Genomic DNA, 17,382 nt, shown 5'->3' with positions numbered 1-17,382 from the left:
CTATGATAAACTTGTGGCTCACGGTCTGAACTTGGAAGTCACAGATAACCCGTGCTTCAAAGGACTGTATAATAGACAATTAGAAGATGTATATAGAAATGTAGAAATGGGAGGTGTTCTTGTGTGCTGCAAAAACAAGAGAGGTGGTAACATGCTATTAACCTGTCCTTCTGGACTTCCCTGGTGGTGCAGTGGTTAACAATCCTCTTGCCAGTGCAGGGGACACGGGTTCGAGCCCTGGTCCAGGAAGATCCCACATGCTGCGGAGCAACGAAGCCCGTGCGCCACAACTACTGAGCCGGTGCTCTAGAGCCCGTGAGCCACAACCACCGAGCCCATGTGCCACAACTACTGAAGCCTGTGCGCCTAGAGCCCGTGCGCCGCAGCAAGAGAAGCCACTGCAATGAGAAGCCCGCGTACCACAAGGAAGAGTAGCCCCCGCTCGCCGCAACTAGAGAAAGCCCACGCGCAGCAATGAAGACCCAACGCAGCCAAAAATAAATAAATGAATAAATAAATAAATTTATATATAAAAAAAAACCCTGTCCTTCTATTCTGAAGCCCATTAAGAAAGGAAATGTTTCACTTTTGGGGAATGAGGGGTTTAATTTATTGTGCTACTATTACTCTTTATATTACAGATTAAAAATCAGTTTCTTGTTATATTAAAATATAAAGTATTATGTTTGTCATATTATAATGATAATCTTACATAAAACAAAAATTTATGTATGCTGTTTCTATAATATATAAGTAAATTGTCATGTTACAATAAAAAAATTATTAAAATAAAGTCCCAAATCCCTTCACTCAAATCTCAACTACCTTAGCACAGTAACTATTGCTATTTTTGCATCCTGCCTCCCAATTTTTGTTCACATGCAGATACAGTTTTACATAACTTCAAGCATGTACATGTAGTTTCTATACCTCCTTTCTTATAATAACACAGATAATTTCTTATGCTGGAAAGTCTTCATTGTAACTTTATTAGCTGCATAATATTTCAGGTCTTTCTAGACTAGAAATTCAATAGATAAGGAAGTAGAATTATCTTAGACTTGTTGATAAAAAGTTTAGGCATGCTATAGACTATTGCAGTGGGTTTCAAGATTCAATGGATGAGATAATTTAGATGAGAAGGACTACAGGACACATTTTTTTCCCTCTGGAACAAGGGAGTCACTTTTTCTTTGACTGAGTAGAATGGTAAAGATGCGTTGAGTCAATCTTTGGTGAGTTCAGGAAGCTAATAAAAGTTTTGGTTGTATAGACAGAGTCTGTGCAGTGGGATGTTGCAGGAGAGTGAGAGAAGTGGAAGCAAAAGCTGTGTTACAGTCGGAAAGCCTGAATTACCAAAGCGTGTGTCCTTGCCATGTGCACCCAACGCCCCCAAACCGGAATCCACAGGACCACAAAATATGCTCGGGGGAAATACATTAGGGAGGATTGAAGAGTCTTACAAAAGCAGGAGCAGAAGAGGAGAGATTGCCTGTGATCTGAGGTATGGAAGGGTGGGCAGCAGCCTGACACATACATTAATAACGTGGCCATTCCAAGCACAGTTTGGATGTTTTTCAGTTACACCACTTGGGATTTAGTCAACCCAATATTCATTTAGGTTTAAAAGCAGACTTAAAAAAAATACACAAATATATCTGAAGATTATGAAACTAAAGCTGTTTCAAATAAGTAGAAATTTGTTCCTTCAGATGCCTTTTCTTTCAAAACTTTACATGACATGAATGGTACTAAGAAAATGGATGTTTTAATTGAGGGAAGGGAGAGAGTAGGTAATTCTAGGTAACGAAGTGTTCTCAGAATAGGGCAGGCAGTCTATAAACTTGCTGCCAGAAGGAAGGGAGGTAGGAAGATATAAAAACTAAACTTTCCTTACTACAAACACTTTCAAGGATGAGTGCTAAAATGAGAAAAAGACTCTCCTTTTTTCTGCCGATCTTCATCTCCATGGTCCCTCATTTCCAGGACCCAGAGCCCATGTTACTGCAGTTGGTTCCATACAGTTCAGTTACAGGGTGGGTAACTAACTACCTGGCTTCACAGGTGAGTAAGCCCCCTTGATTCACAACCTCGTTTAGACTATAAAATGTAATGGAGGCTCGAAATAGTCGTCTTAACAAATAAACTGTTGCAACATGATATACAGAAGTTGGGGACTCTCTTTTGTAAACTTAGTTTCTGGAGTCTAAATTTCTTTGATGGCAAATCTGGTTATCTGAAACAGTCGTTTCCACATGTTGAGGGTTCACCAAGGTGCACCCTCACAGGCTGCCTTACCTGCCCTGCTTTGGCATTCTCACAGACAAAAGCTTCATAGAATCTGGGGAACTTTGGAGCATTGTCATTCACATCTAAGACTTTGATTGTGACAGGAACGCTTCCAACCTGGGAAGGATTGTCTAAAAGCACACACAAAACAAACAAACAAAACCAAAGGTGAGGAGGGTTCAGAAATGCAAGAAAGCAGCTCTTTGTTGGAATAGGAATTTACCTCCTCATTCTGGTTTTTGAAGGAATGGGTAAAGTACATGGAAATAGCAACACAAGGATGCAGGGGTTGCCTATTAAGAGTGTGGCCAGAACATAAGCATGGGCAGGACGAGTTTTGTGTTGGAGAGTGTGTGTGATATCAGGAGGTTGAGGGGAGGGATGAGACTCGGGGGGAGCAGGTATCACAAAATGAATCTTAAAAAGAGGTTTTGAGTCTCTCACTTGGCTCATGCTTCAGATTCTAGAATTGAAGGCAGGTCGCACCCTGAGCAGTGAGAGTGGCACCAACAAGCTCTTTCCCCAGGAACTATACTCAGCATCAAGCTGCCATATCTTTGAACTGTGTCTGTGAGCATTTGTGCTTTTTATTTTGCTCATCCGTTAGCAAGATGTGTCCTAATGTAATTGCTTCTTCATTTTACAACATTTTGGCTTACAAAAGGTTTCATAGGAACACTTTACTTTTGGATAGTGGGAAAACCTGTAATCAGTTCTTTGAATTACTGTTTCAGAAGGTTTCAAGTTATTCATGGGATTACAGATAACACTGCACATTTATTTCCACCTATGGACTAAGGGAGATATTATAGGATCAAACACACACCAAATCTGTATCTTTGGCTGGGGTAGGAGAAGTTACTCGTAGTCACTTATGGGGAAATACGTCCTTTTGGTCTGTCTTTTGATTGGCGTTACCACACAAAGATAATTTCACAGCCCCACTAATGCCCCTCCTGCCTTTTTCTGTTTTGGCCACCATCCCAAGAAGACAAAATAGAAATCATAAGACACAGAAATTATGCTTAGTAAATAATTGTATTAAACCTCAGAATGCCCTGTTCTTTTGGTTCATTTTTTTTCTTTCAAATGTCTATACTGTGTTTTTCTCCTGAATATTTCTATTGCTTGGTTACCAAAAGTGCTGCCATATTTACATTTTTTTCATTGTAACTTGGTGGTGCTTGTTTATACAAGGAATAATGAAAAATTCAGAAAAACATCAGAATAAATGTGATCCATAGTCCTACCACCAGAGAGCTCCATTGTACGTTATGTATATTACATGTGTCCAAACTCTCCAATACACACACACACACACACACACACATACACACACACATGCACTGAAATTAAAAAAAAATAAAGTTGAATTTAGAGCTTTAATATTTTAGGGCAAGATTATCCTTGTCATTGAAATATACTTTGAAAGCATGGGTATTAATATCAACATGATAGTCTCATTTTACTGTGTGGCTGTACCATAATTTATTTAATCAAACTCCTATTATTAGACATTTAGGTAATTCCCCCCTATTTTAAAATAACAATGCAGTGGACATTTGGGTACATAAATCTTTGTTAATATTTATGATTATTTCCTTAAGATAATTATTAAAGGAGAATTCTTGAGAAAAAGAGTATGAATATATTGGGGGATCTTAATACAAAGATTAGTTACCAAATTGCTCTCATGAATGGCTGTACATACTTCTGCCAATATGTTAGTATTTGTCATTTCCCTTAATGTTTCTCATCACTAGGTGTTATGAAAAATATGGAATGTAGTAGTATATAATCTAATTTGTGTTGAGATGATAATAAATATGTTAATTTAGTTTATGTTAGTTTTAATTTTATTTTTAAGTTTATGTTAGTCTGTCTTTTGTTGTAAGATGTCTGAAATTCTTAAATGCATGTGTGTGTATATGTATGTGTGTAATAAGGGTGATATGTTTCCTTTCATCCAATAATAATATTTTATACTATTTGTGCATTCCTAATCTTATTAAAGATTGAAAGCCTCTTAGAGTTCTCAGGAGTTGTCCCTTTTCTTCATATAGAGGTCTAGCTCTTTGGTTTAAGGTTGCTATTTTTTGTGCTGCTTTTGCATGTTTTGTTTGTGTGTTTTTACCTCTAGCACAGGATTAGGTATATAGAAGATCCTCAGTAAGTATTTGAACTAAATACATTCATTCACTTGCATAAACCAGGATTTCCATTCCTTTCCATAAAGAAGATAATTTTTGTTTCAACAGGCTCTAGAAACTTCCACTTTGTCCGGTGCTTCTGTTTTGTCACTGTATGGAGAGCAGTTTTTTTGTTTTACTTACTCATTTCCATAGCAAGGACAGTGATATTATGCCAAGAAAACTCTTCCCGGTCAAGGGGTCTCGCAGTCATTAGGGCACCTGTTGTAATGTCAACATAGAAGAACCTTCCAGGGTCACTGCTTCTGTCAATGGAATATCTGCAAAGACAGATTACACACATCGTTTTATTTGGATAAGCATACTGTGGCATATTACATGAGAGAACTGAGTGCATGCCTTGTGGAACAGGATAGTTCTCAGTTATGGGCACTTGGAAGACTGCATTGCTGTTTTATCTGTCCAAAAACCCTCCCCGCTACCCCAAAAGAAAACCCCAAACACAAAACAACAACAAACTATTACTGCTTTAATTTCCTCATTCATAAAATGAAATAAAACAGGGTGCCAAAGACTTAGGGTAGTTTTACACTTTTTAAAGATCAATTTCAGCTATTTAAAGCTTAAAACTGCCCTAAGACTTTTGGGACACTCTGAATGTCAGCCCCTACATATCTTTGTTCAAAACAAATTTTATTCAAATAAGTCCAGAAACGATACATTGGAACTGGAAAAGGTATAGTTACGTGGTTCCGGTTCCTGTAAGTTGTATCACCTATTGAGAAGGAAAGATTTGAATCAGGTCTTTTGTAAACATATTAATGACTGACCTGCTGTCAAACACATTAATGGTATTTGCTAAATGGGATGTCCTTACCTGTGGAATGTTACTAGCAAGATGGACCAGGTCTGTCTAGGTTGCTTATTGTAAAGAAGCCTGGAATTTATGAATTTATTGGGCACAGCGTGCTGGAAAATGTCATGTGAGCTATGTAATTAATGGGGTATAAAAAGCAGATGTTCCATAATCAAAATGGCTCCTTCTGTTCAAGCATTGCACTTCATCCTTTGCTTACACTTTTCATATTCAGTGTGGACCAACATGCATCCTTATACAGGAAAAAGAAGGATAGTTGCAGGCACCTACACCTGACAAGTTTCAGACCTCTCTAAGGAAAGAATGCTTAGCTCATATTTTGCTGTTGTTTATATCCTTTGAGTCCTTATTTACCTTGATATTGGGTAAGATCTGTAATTCCTGTTGAATCTGATTTGACAGTCTGACTGTTTGTATTATCTCACCTAAGTTGTCTTACCTGGTGCCCATATTAGGAGATCCACTAAGTATGGAGGGAGTTTCAGGCATCTGTATGTTTAAAAACCTTCATAAGGGATTTTGATATGTAGCCATGATTGAGAACCATCCTTTAGAGTCTTACGTAGTCCTTGGTAATGGCCAGTAGTTATGATCGCTGCCGTTTATTGAATACCAGGCATTTAATAGCTTCTTTTTAAAAAACATACATATATTTTTAACATCTTTATTGGAGTACAGTTGCTTCACAATGCTGTGCCAGCCTCTGCTGTACAACAAAGTGAATCAGCCATACGCATACATATATCCCCATATCCCCTCCCTCTTGCGTCTCCCTTCCACCCTCTCTATCTCACCCCTCTAGGTGGTCACAAAGCACCGAGCTGACTCCCTGTGCTATGTGGCTGCTTCCCACTAGCTCTCTATTTTATATTTGATAGTGTATATATGTCCATGCCCCTCTCTCACTTCGTCCCAGCTTACCCTTCCCCCTCCGCATGTCCTCAAGTCCATTCTCGACGTCTGCATCTTTATTCCTGTCCTGCTCCTAGGTTCTTCAGAACCATTTTTTTTTTTAGATTCCATGTATATGTGTTAGTGTATGGTATTTGTTTTTCTCTTTCTGACTTACTTCACTCTGTGTGACAGACTCTAGGTCCATCCACCTCACTACAGATAACTCAATTTCGTTGCTTTCTATGGCTGAGTAATATTCCATTGTATATATGTGGCACATCTTCTTTATCCATTCATCTGTCGATGGACACTTAGGTTGCTTCCATGTCCTGGTTATTGTAAATAGTGCTGCAGTGAACATTGTGGTACATGACTCTTTTTGAATTATGCTTTTCTCCAGGTATATACCCAGTGGTAGGATTGCTGGGTCATAGGGTAGTTCTATTTTTAGTTTTTTAAGGAACCACCATACTGTTCTCCACAGTGGCTGTATCAATTTGCATTCCCACCAACAGTGCAAGAGGGTTCCCTTTTCTCCACACCCTCTCCAGCATTTATTGTTTGTAGATTTTTTGAGGCTGGCCATTCTGACTGGTGTGAGGTGATACCTCAATGTAGTTTTGATTTGCATTTCTCTAATGATTAGTGATGTTGAGCATCCTTTCATGTGTTTGTTGGCAATGTGTATATCTTCTTTGGACAAATGTCTATTTAGGTCTTCTGCCCATTTTTGGATTGGGTTGTTTGTTTTTTTGATATTGAGCTGCATGAGCTGCCTGTATATTTTGGAGATTAATCCTTTGTCAGTTGCTTCATTTGCAAATATTTTCTCCCATTAAGAGGGTTGTCTTTTCATCTTGTTTATGCTTTCCTTTGCTGTGCAAAAGCTTTTAAGTTTCGTTAGGTCCCATTTGTTTATTTGTGTTTTTATTTCCATTTCTCTAGGAGGTGGGTCAAAAAGGATCTTGCTGTGATTTATGTCATGGAGTGTTCTGCCTGTGTTTTCCTCTAAAGAGTTTTATAGGGTCTGGCCTTACATTTAGATCTTTAATACATTTTGAGTTTATTTTTGTGTATAGTGTTAGGGAGTGTTCTAATTTCATTCTTTTACATGTAGCTGTCCAGTTTTCCCAGCACCACTTATTGAAGAGGTGGTCTTTTCTCCATTGTATATTCTTGCGTCCTTTATCAAAGATAAGGGGACCATATGTGTGTGGGTTTATCTCTGGCCTTTCTATACTGTTCCATTGATCTATATTTCTGTTTTTGTGCCAGTGCCATACTGTCTTGATTACTGTAGCTTTGTAGTACAGTCTGAAGTCTAGGTGTCTGATTCCTCCAGCTCCGTTTTTCTTCTCAAAATTGCTTTGGCTATTCGGGGTCTTTTGTGTTTCCATACAAATTGTGCAATTTTTTGTTCTAGTTCTGTGATAAATGCCATTGGTAGTTGGATAGGTATTTCATTTAATCTGTAGATTGCTTTGGGTAGTATAGTCATTTTCACAATGTTGATTCTTCCAGTCCAAGAACATGGTATATCTCTCCATCTGTCTGTATCATCTTTACTTTCTTTCATCAGTGTCTTATACTTTCTGCATACAGGTCTTTTGTCTCCTTAGGTAGGTTTATTCCTAGGTATTTTATTCTTTTTGTTGCAGTGGTAAATGGGAAACACTCCCATTTCTCTGTGAGATTTTTCATCATTAGTATATAGGAATGCAAGAGACTTCTCTGCCTTAATTTTGTATCCTGCTACTTTACCAAATTCACTGATTAGCTCTAGTAGTTTTCTGGGAGGATCTTTAGGATTCTCTATGTATAGTATGATGTCATCTGCAAACTGTGACAGTTTCACTGCTTCTTTTCTGATTTGGATTCTTCTTATTTCTTTTTCTTCTCTGATTTCTGTGGCTAAAAATTCCAGAACTATGTTGAATAATAGTGGTGAGAGGGGGCAACCTTGTCTTGTTCCTGATCTTAGTGGAAATGGTTTCAGTTTTTCACCATTGAGAACGATGTTGGCTGTGGGTTTGTCACGTATGGCCTTTATTATGTTGAGGTAAGTTCCCTCTATGCCTACTTTCTGGAGGGTTTTTATCATAAATGGGTGTTGAATTTTGTCGAAAGCTTTTTCTGCATCTATTGAGATGATCATATGGTTTTCATCCTTCAGTTTTTTAATATGGTGTATCACATTGACTGATTTGCGTATACTGTAGAATCCTTGCATTCCTGGGATAAACCCCACTTGATCATGGTGTATAATCCTTTTAATATGCTGTTGGATTCTGTTTACTAGTATTTTGTTGAGGATTTTTGCATCTGTGTTCATCAGTGATATTGGCCTGTAGTTTTCTTTTTTTGTGACATCTTTGTCTGGTTTTGGTATCAGGGTGATGGTGGCCTCGTAGAATGAGTTTGAGAGTGTTCCTCCCTCTGCTATATTTTGGAAGAGTTTAAGAGGGATAGGTGTTAGCTCTTCTCTAAATGTTTGATAGAATTTGCCTGTGAAGCCATCTGGTTCTGGGCTTTTGTTGGAAGATTTTTAATCACAGTTTCAATTTCAGTGCTTCTGATTGGTCTGTTTATATTTTCTATTTCTTCCTGGTTTAGTCTCGGAAGGCTGCACTTTACTAAGAATTTGTCCATTTCTTCCAGGTTGTCTGTTTTATTGGCATATAGTTGCTTGTAGTAATCTCTCATGATCCTTTTTATTTCTGCAGGGTCCGTTGTTACTTCTCCTTTTTCATTTCTAATTGTGTTGATTTGAGTCTTTTCCCTTTTTTTCTTGATGAGTCTGGCTAATGGTTTATCAATTTTGTTTATCTTCTCAAAGAACCAGCTTTTAATTTTATTGATCTTTGCCATGGTTTCCTTCATTTCTTTTTCTTTTATTTCTGATCTGATTTTTAGGATTTCTTTCCCTCTGCTACTTTGGGGTTTCTTTGTTCTTCTTCCTCTAATTTCTTTAGGTGTAATGTTAGGTTGTTTATTTGAGATTTTTCTTGTTTCTTGAGATAGGATTGTATTGCTATAAACTTCCCTCTTAGAACTGCTTTTATTGCATCCCATAGGTTTTGGGTCATTGTGTTTTCATTGTCATTTGTTTCTAGGTATTTTTTGATTTCCTCTTTGATTTCTTCAGTGATCTCTTGGTTATTTAGTAGCGTATTCTTTAGCCTCCATGTGTTCATATTTTTTAGTTTTTTTTTTCCTGTAATTGATATCTAGTCTCATAGTGTTGTGGTCATAAAAGATACTTGATACGATTTCAATTTTCTTAAATTTACCAAGGCTTGATTTGTGACCCAGGATATGATCTAACCTGGAGAATGTTCCATGAGCACTTCAGAAGAAAGTGTTTTCTGTTGTTTTTGGATGGAATGTCCTATAAATATCCATTAAGTCCATCTTGTTTAATGTGTCATTTAAAGCTTGTGTTTCCATATTTATTTTCATTTTGGATGATCTGTCTGTTGGTGAAAGTGAGGTATTAAAGTCCCCTACTATAATTGTGTTACTGTCGATTTCCCCTTTTATGGCTGTTAGGATTTGCCTTATGTATTGAGGTGCTCCTATGTTGGGTGCATAAATATTTACAATTGTTATATCTTCTTCTTGGATTGATCCCTTGATCATTATGTGGTGTCCTTCTTTGTCTCTTGTAACAAACAGTCTTTATTTTAAAGACTATTGTCTGATATGAGAATTGCTACTCCAGCTTTCTTTTGATTTCCATTTGCATGGAATATCTTTTTCCATCCCCTCACTTTCAGTCTGTATGTGTCCCTGGGTCTGAAGTGGGTCTCTTGTAGACAGCATATATATGGGTCTTGTTTTTGTATCCATTCAGCCAGTCTGTGTCTTTTGGTTGGAGCATTTAATCCATTTACATTCAAGGTAATTATCGATATGTTCGTTCCCTTTACCATTTTCTTAATTGTTTTGGGTTTGTTATTGTAGGTCTTTTCCTTCTCTTGTGTTTCCTGCCTAGAGAAGTTCCTTTAGCATTTGTTGTGAAGCTGGTTTGGTGGTGCTGAATTCTCTTAGCTTTTGCTTGTCTGTAAAGTTTTTAATTTCTCCGTTGAATCTGAATGAGATCCTTGCTGGGTAGAGTAATCCTGGTTGTAGGTTTTTCCCTTTCATCACTTTAAATATGTCCTGCCACTCCTTTCTGTCTTGCAGAGTTTCTGCTGAAAGATCAGGTGTTAACCTCATGGGGATTCCCTTATATGTTATTTGTTGCTTTTCCCTTGCTGCTCTTAATATTTTTTCTTTGTATTTAATGTTTGATAGTTCGATTAATATGTGTCTCGGCGTGGTTCTCCTTGGATTTACCCTGTATGGGACTCTCTGCGCTTCCTGGACTTGATTGACTCTTTCCTTTCCCATATTATGGAAGTTTTCAACTATAATCTCTTCAAATATTTTCTCAGACCCTTTCTTTTTGTCTTCTTCTTCTGGGACCCCTGTAATTCGAATGTTGGTGTGTTTAATGTTGTCCCAGAGGTCTCTGAGACCGTCCTCAATTCTTTTCATTCTTTTTTCTTTATTCTGCTCTGTGATAGTTATTTCCACTATTTTATCTTCAGTTCACTTATCTGTTCTTCTGCCTCAGTTATTCTGCTATTGATTCCTTCTGGAGAGTTTTTAATTTCATTCATTGTGTCATTCATCATTGTGTGTTTACTCTGTAGTTCTTCTAGGTCCTTGTTAAACGTTTCTTGTATTTTCTCCATTCTGTTTCCACGATTTTGGATCACCTTTACTCTCATTACTCTGAATTCTTTTCCAGTTATACTGCCTATTTCCTCTTCATTTGTTTGGTCTGGTGGGTTTTTACTTTGCTCCTTCATCTGCTGTGTATTTCTCTGTCTTCTCATTTTGCTTAACTTACTGTGTTTGGGGTTTCCAGATTTGTAGTTCCCGTTTTTTTGGTGTCTGCCCCCAGTGGGTCACGTTGGTTCAGTGGTTGTGTAGGCTTCCTGGTGGAGGGGACTGGTGCCTGTGTTCTGGTGGATGAGGCTGGGTCTTGTCTTTCTGGTGGGCAGGACCGTGTCCGGTGGTATGTTTTGGGGTGTCTGTGAACTTATTATGATTTTAGGCAGCCTCTCTGCTAATGGGTGGGGTTGTGTTCCTGTCTTGCTAGTTGTTTGGCATAGGGTGTCCAGCACTGGAGCTTGCTGGTTGTTGAGTGGAGCTGGGTCTTAGCATTGAGACGGAGATCTCTGGGAGAGCTCTCGCCGATTGATATTACATGGGGCCAGGAGGTTTCTGGTGCTCCAGTATCCTGAACTTGGCTCTCCCACCTCAGAGGCTCAGGCCTGACACCCGGCCAGAGCACCAAGACCCTGTCAACCACACAGCCAGGTACGTGGGGAGTTTCTTGCCTTTTGGGAAGTCTGAGGTCTTCTGCCAGCGTTCAGTAGATGTTCTGTAGAAGCTGTTCCACATGTAGATGTATTTTGATGTATTTGTGGGGAGGAAGGTGATCTGCACGTCTTACCCTCAGCCATCTTGAAGGTCCTCTTGGGTTTAAGCTTGTAATCACATAAATTTGTTGGATCTCAGAGGGGAGTCACTGCATGCCATGCAGGGCCACAGAGGAAGCGCCAGGTTTTGGTTGGGTGACAAAGACAGGAGCAAGAGGAAACTCTAGGCCAGAGCCTTTAATGGGGTTTCTGAACTTGCGTTTACTCGGGAATAGCAGAGAAACTGCAATTCTAGAAGGCACAATGTTGCAAGTTACAGGCCAGTCTGTGGAGAGCTCAGGATGGGCTGTATTTATCTATAGCTTCTTTTTAAGTTCTACAGCATCTCTAGGATGTAGGTATTATCTCACCTAACAGGAAACTAGGACTTAGAGAAGTTAAGTCACTTTCTTACAGTTACACAGCTAATAATTTGCAGCTAACAGTAAGATTTGAAACATGTATGTGTTCATATATAAACTATCGTATATATATAATATGTAATATACTGTAAATTATATATAAATGATTCTATTTCTTATATATTTTATATATATATATATATATAAGCTATTGTAACATATTGGGTTCAAAATTCCATTTAAAGTTGCCAGTGGGTGCAAACGAACCTATTTTCAAAACAGAAATAGAGTCACAGATGTAGAAAACAAACTTACGGTTATCAAGGAGGAAACGGGGGGGGGGAGTTTGGGATTGACATATACACACTACTATATATAAAATAGATAACTAATAAGAACCTACTGTATAGCACAGGGAACTCTCCTATATGGGAATAGAATCTAAAAGAGTGGATATATGTATATGTATAACTGATTCACTTTGCTGTAAATCTGAAACTAACACAACATTGTAAATCAACTATAATCCAGTAAAAATTAATTTAAAAAAAAGTTGCCAGCAGAATTCCCTGGTGGTCCAGTGGTTAGGACTCCGGGCTTTCACTGCCGAGGGCCCAGGTTCAGTCCCTGGTCAGGGAACTAAGATCCCACAAGCTGCACGGCATGGCCAAAAAAAGTTGCCGGCAATTGCAGTCTCTATCTTAAAGTTGTTGAAACTGGGAAATACTGCCCATTTGATGGGAGTAAGTCGTTTCTTTACTTTAGTGCATTGTTTTTCAATCTGAAATAAATATGGTGGGTTATGACTAGTGTAGAAAGAACATGTATATGTATGCCAGACTGTATTCCAGTAAGGGTAAATATTGATGGTAAAACTTTTGTTTCAATATATATAAATAGATATATATATACAGTATATACCAGTATATGTATTATTTGGTAAAGTATTTTGTTTCGAGTATGTATTTTTTCCTACAGAGATTCAGGATGACTGTTCAGAGAATTAGGAATTAAAGGGAAAGGTGACCACTAAAGACTGGAGAAGTTGGAAACATTTCAGTTCTAACTCTCCAAGTGCTGGGAAATTTAAATAAGTAAAGTAATGCTTCTCTCTGCTTCTGACCCTGTTACTGTAGCCAGGCACTGCTCTAAACATCTTACCTGTATTGACTCATATAATCCCCACAATAAACCTATGAGGTAGGTACTGTTATCACCCCCATTTTACAGGTGAGAAAACTGGAGCATGGAAAGGTTAAGACATTTGCCCAAGGTTGCACGTCTGGGAATCAAACCTAGGCATATGGAATGTATGAGATTGCTTCAGGAAACAAAGCCTTAACTCTTTTTTGAAGATAGATTAAGCCATGATAGCCAACAGTTGACTATTTAATAAAGAATAAACACATGCCTACAAAGTTAATTTAAAATTAACTGGAGCGGTTTTTTTTAGGTATAATTAGTGATTTAGTTTTAAAGTTTACTGGCTATTTTAAGATTTGAATTTATCTTAGAAAAAAAATACTGGTTGGCTCCTGACAGTCTTTTCTTTCAGCTCCCCAAACAGGAGAAAAGCCAGCCATTCAGCCCACAGAGCCGTAACCCTGTTGGCAGCTCTCCAAGCTGTAGGCATAATGCTGAGGGGAGAGGCAGCCTATGATGAACCAGCTTCCTGCATTCAAACCTACAACGCCATAGCAAATGTCACAGATGGTAGGGGAGATGGAGTGATGGAAATAACTGACAGAACCCATGACAGTACTGCCCGCTGACACACTGAGAGGAACCGCTGCGAGCCTGCCTCAGAGAAGCCTCCCTCAAGTGGAATTCCTCTTCCATTTCCCAAGCGGGGCCTGAATTGAGGCAATAATAGCATTCATTACTCTGAATGGGACACTGGGCCAATTTTCAGGAGTCAAGAGAACAAATTTAAAGGCGTAGATACAGATAGAAAATGAGGAAGCTGGGACACACTAGTGAATTACGTAGGTGGTTTTCCTTTCTCTAACCATAATATTCTCACCTACTGTGGGCAGAATAGGCATAACATACACATACAAAACTGCCTTCAGCGAACAATAGCTGGTGTTCGTTGAGCTCCCTGCTTGTTTACTTGGCTGAGGACATTCTCTGAATTTAGGAGTGATTTTGGAGGTAAGGTGTCATGGACAGGCTCCCTAAATCCACACACACTCTAGGAAGGCACAGGGGGACAGGCTGTTTCCATAAGAGCAGGAGCCTATTTCAGTTGCCTAATGGTTCAGTTTCCTGCTTGCTAGAAATTCCTTGAGCATTTATTAAAAATTTAGGTGATCCAAACACTGTATTTTTCATGTACATATAACTAAATCTGGAGACTTAGTTTTGGGCTTTACTAATAAATGATGACCAGCTTATATGCCTGAACACACCATAAACTTTCCAGAAATGAGATTATAAAAGTCCTGATAATCTTTTTAAAAAGTTCAGTGACCTTTTTATCCATAGCATTTGAACCTCAGGTGGTATGTTGTTTTTTGGGTGATTTAATATGCACTTTCTTTTTAGGAATGTGAACCTCATTTATTTGTACCAAAAATGCACAAGATAGACAAGCGGCATATGGCATATTCAAATTATTTTTAAAAGAAAATAACTTTTATAGGATAAATAAGGAGAAAACAAGCAATTTGGTGAAAGATAATGTAGGAAAGTACTTTCCAAATGGGTTTATTAAGTAATAGCCAGAGATTTGACTTCTAGGTGCTTTTCCTTCTCAGAATACAGGACCCCTGGTGTTCTGCTTGGCTCCAGAGACCATTCTTTGTTCCTGTGGGGCAGTACAAAGGGTCAGAGACTCTGTCTCACAATATGAATTCTGTTCCTTCTTTCCAACCGAAATGCAGAGGGACGATTATCTCTAGTTATGATAAGTGGAATTCTGCTCTATCCCCTGTGCCTGAACGCTTATCTTGTTACCTCCAGGCCTGTGGCTGTTGCCTTGTTCTTGCCAGTTTCTCTTTCAAGACCTAGAACCCTGCCCTAGAATAAGCCCAGTGGACCCTGCTCTATGCCTCCCGCCTGTTCACTCTTGGATTCCTCCTGACTGGGATGTATTGGACTACACAGGCACCCCACTATAGACCTCCCTGATGCTAATTGCATCAGTGCCATGCCAGCCAACTGACAGTTTTCAGTGGCACATCATCTGAAGCAGCATTTTCTGTTAGCCAGACAGGATTCCCTCATTTTGTATCCTCATTTTGCTCCATGCCAGCAGTGGATCTAGGCCTGCGGGTGTTTCTCTTTCCTTCCTAGATATGTGTTGAGATAACGACTTCAGTCCTGAATAGTGCACATTCACTCTAGGGGTGTGTGTGTGTGTGTGTGTGTGTGTGTGTGTGAATTTCCTTGTTTCTTGACTGCTTTCAGTCTCTCTTACTTGTCATTTAGTAGTGTGACTCCTGACAAAATCATATTTCCAGTGCTTACCATGTAGGAGTCCAGAATCAGAATCTGGAAAGAAGATGTGGAAGCATCCACTGGATATTCTGATTGACTCTTTTAGAAATGAGATCTGATTTTTTTCAAACTGTGCTTGTTTTATTTCAAACACTTTCCCTCCATAAAGTTTTATTCTCTAGAGTTTTTTCCCACAGTAGTGTCTCTGATATGAATAGATTAATCAGAAGATAGATATATATTCTTGGCTTCTGATATAAATATTTATATTACAAATATAAATTTATAGTAGAATTGGTTTCATTTGTGTTGTTGTTTTGGGGATAATATGATTCCACTAACTTCTATTATACATTTAAAAAGCTTAAGGTTGAAATATGACTTCTATAAAATTGTTATAGCTCATAAAGATTAGTTTTCGTCTAAAAATCAAATATCAGAATTCAAGCAAAATAATTTTAGCCATTTTAATGCCTGAAAATGTAAAATGTTTGCTAATTGGTTAGAGGAAGCAGATTTCCCCCAGTATAGTTAAACGCAGGAGAGAACCATCTTTATTAAACTGCAAAAGCACATTTTCATTAAATACAAAATGGCACCAGGTGAGGAAAGTAACCGGCTGACAGAAAAGGCCTTTGATGAATCAGGGTGTGTTTAAAATGTGCTATCTGCACTAAAGCCCTAGATCCATTTGTGTGGCTTTCAACAATTAATGTGACAGATGGTCTCAAACAGCCTTGGAATCCTGATCTTTTGTGTCAAGCTTCAGAGGCTTGGCAGTTGCTCTGGAAGGTTGAAGTGTCAATCTGTCCACCAGCTGTCTGCACTTTGGTTCCATAGTCGACAGGAGATGGCCATGGCTATAAGAGCAGCTCTCTACCCCTCCTGAGGGGGAAGCATCTAGGTTGGAATCTTGATGTTCAAACGTACTTTGGAGAGGCTGTTATGTGGGCTTGCAATAGAAAGCCAGTCTACATGGCATCAAAGCTGTTGACAACAGTAGTAGTTTCTATGTCTGTTCTTTGTATAGTATATGGAAATACGTGTTTATATATGTTATTTTTTCCATTTTTTAAAGTAAAAATGTCAAAGGTTCATAAAAATTAAAAGAATGTACAGTAATCACCTTTATATTCACCACTAAGATTCAACGATTTTTAATGTTTTGACATCTACATATCTGTCTATTTGGCAATATCTGGGGACTTTTTAGATTGTTACAACTCAGGGGGTGCTACTAGCATTTTGTAGGTAGAGGCCAGAGATGCTGCTAAACATTGTACAATATATTGAACAGGCAGCTCCCTCAACAAAGAATTATCCACCCCCAAATGTCAGTAAGGCCACAGTTGAGAATTGAGAGGTGTGTGTATGTGTGTTGCTGAACCAGCTGACAGTGAGTTGTAGACATAATGGTACTTCATTTCTAAATAACATGAAGAGTCCATGTTATTTAAGAAAAAAGAATTTAAAGAAATAGGAGAGTGTCCAGAGATGGAAGAAGCAGAGAAAAAGTGCTAGAAAATTAGATAAGGGAAGATTCCAGGATATAAGGATAAGGTGAAATGTGTAGAAAAACCTGATTGAGTTGTTGGTCACATCTGGATCCTTGGCAGAAATGATCTGTATGGTTGTTCCAATTGCCACATCTTCAGGTACCTCCACAAAATAAAAGCCAGGTTCAAACACAGGGGGCTCATCCACATCTTCCACACTGATGTGCACTGTGGTTGTGTCCTGAAATGGACCTAGGTTCAGAAAACGCATCTCTAGGTGAGGATTGGCTCCCTCCACTTTTAAGGTGTAGCTTTTCTTGGTTTCAAAACTCAGGGGCTGAAAAGTAATGACAGGAAAATAGATCAGTTAGGAGCATATACGTCAGGGTTCTAAAGGATGGA

The 17,382-nt window shown here is 38.5% G+C and overlaps 1 protein-coding gene across 1 annotated transcript in view; it reads right to left on the bottom strand.

Moving 5' to 3' along the window:
• The window catches only part of CDH20 (cadherin 20), a 60,002-nt gene that overhangs the window by 11,629 nt on the left and 30,991 nt on the right, over window positions 1-17,382 (bottom strand). The window contains exons 6-8 of the mRNA XM_068562578.1: window positions 17,064-17,317; window positions 4,623-4,759; window positions 2,299-2,420 (exon numbers count right to left, since the gene is read on the bottom strand). Coding sequence (XP_068418679.1) covers window positions 2,299-2,420; window positions 4,623-4,759; window positions 17,064-17,317 — 513 coding nt within the window. The remainder of the gene's footprint in view (window positions 1-2,298; window positions 2,421-4,622; window positions 4,760-17,063; window positions 17,318-17,382) is intronic.

Source organism: Eschrichtius robustus, chromosome 14 (assembly GCF_028021215.1).
Source record: "Eschrichtius robustus isolate mEscRob2 chromosome 14, mEscRob2.pri, whole genome shotgun sequence".
In the NCBI taxonomy this organism is placed as follows: Eukaryota; Metazoa; Chordata; class Mammalia; order Artiodactyla; family Eschrichtiidae; genus Eschrichtius; species Eschrichtius robustus.
This window is presented reverse-complemented; position numbering and strand designations above follow the sequence as displayed.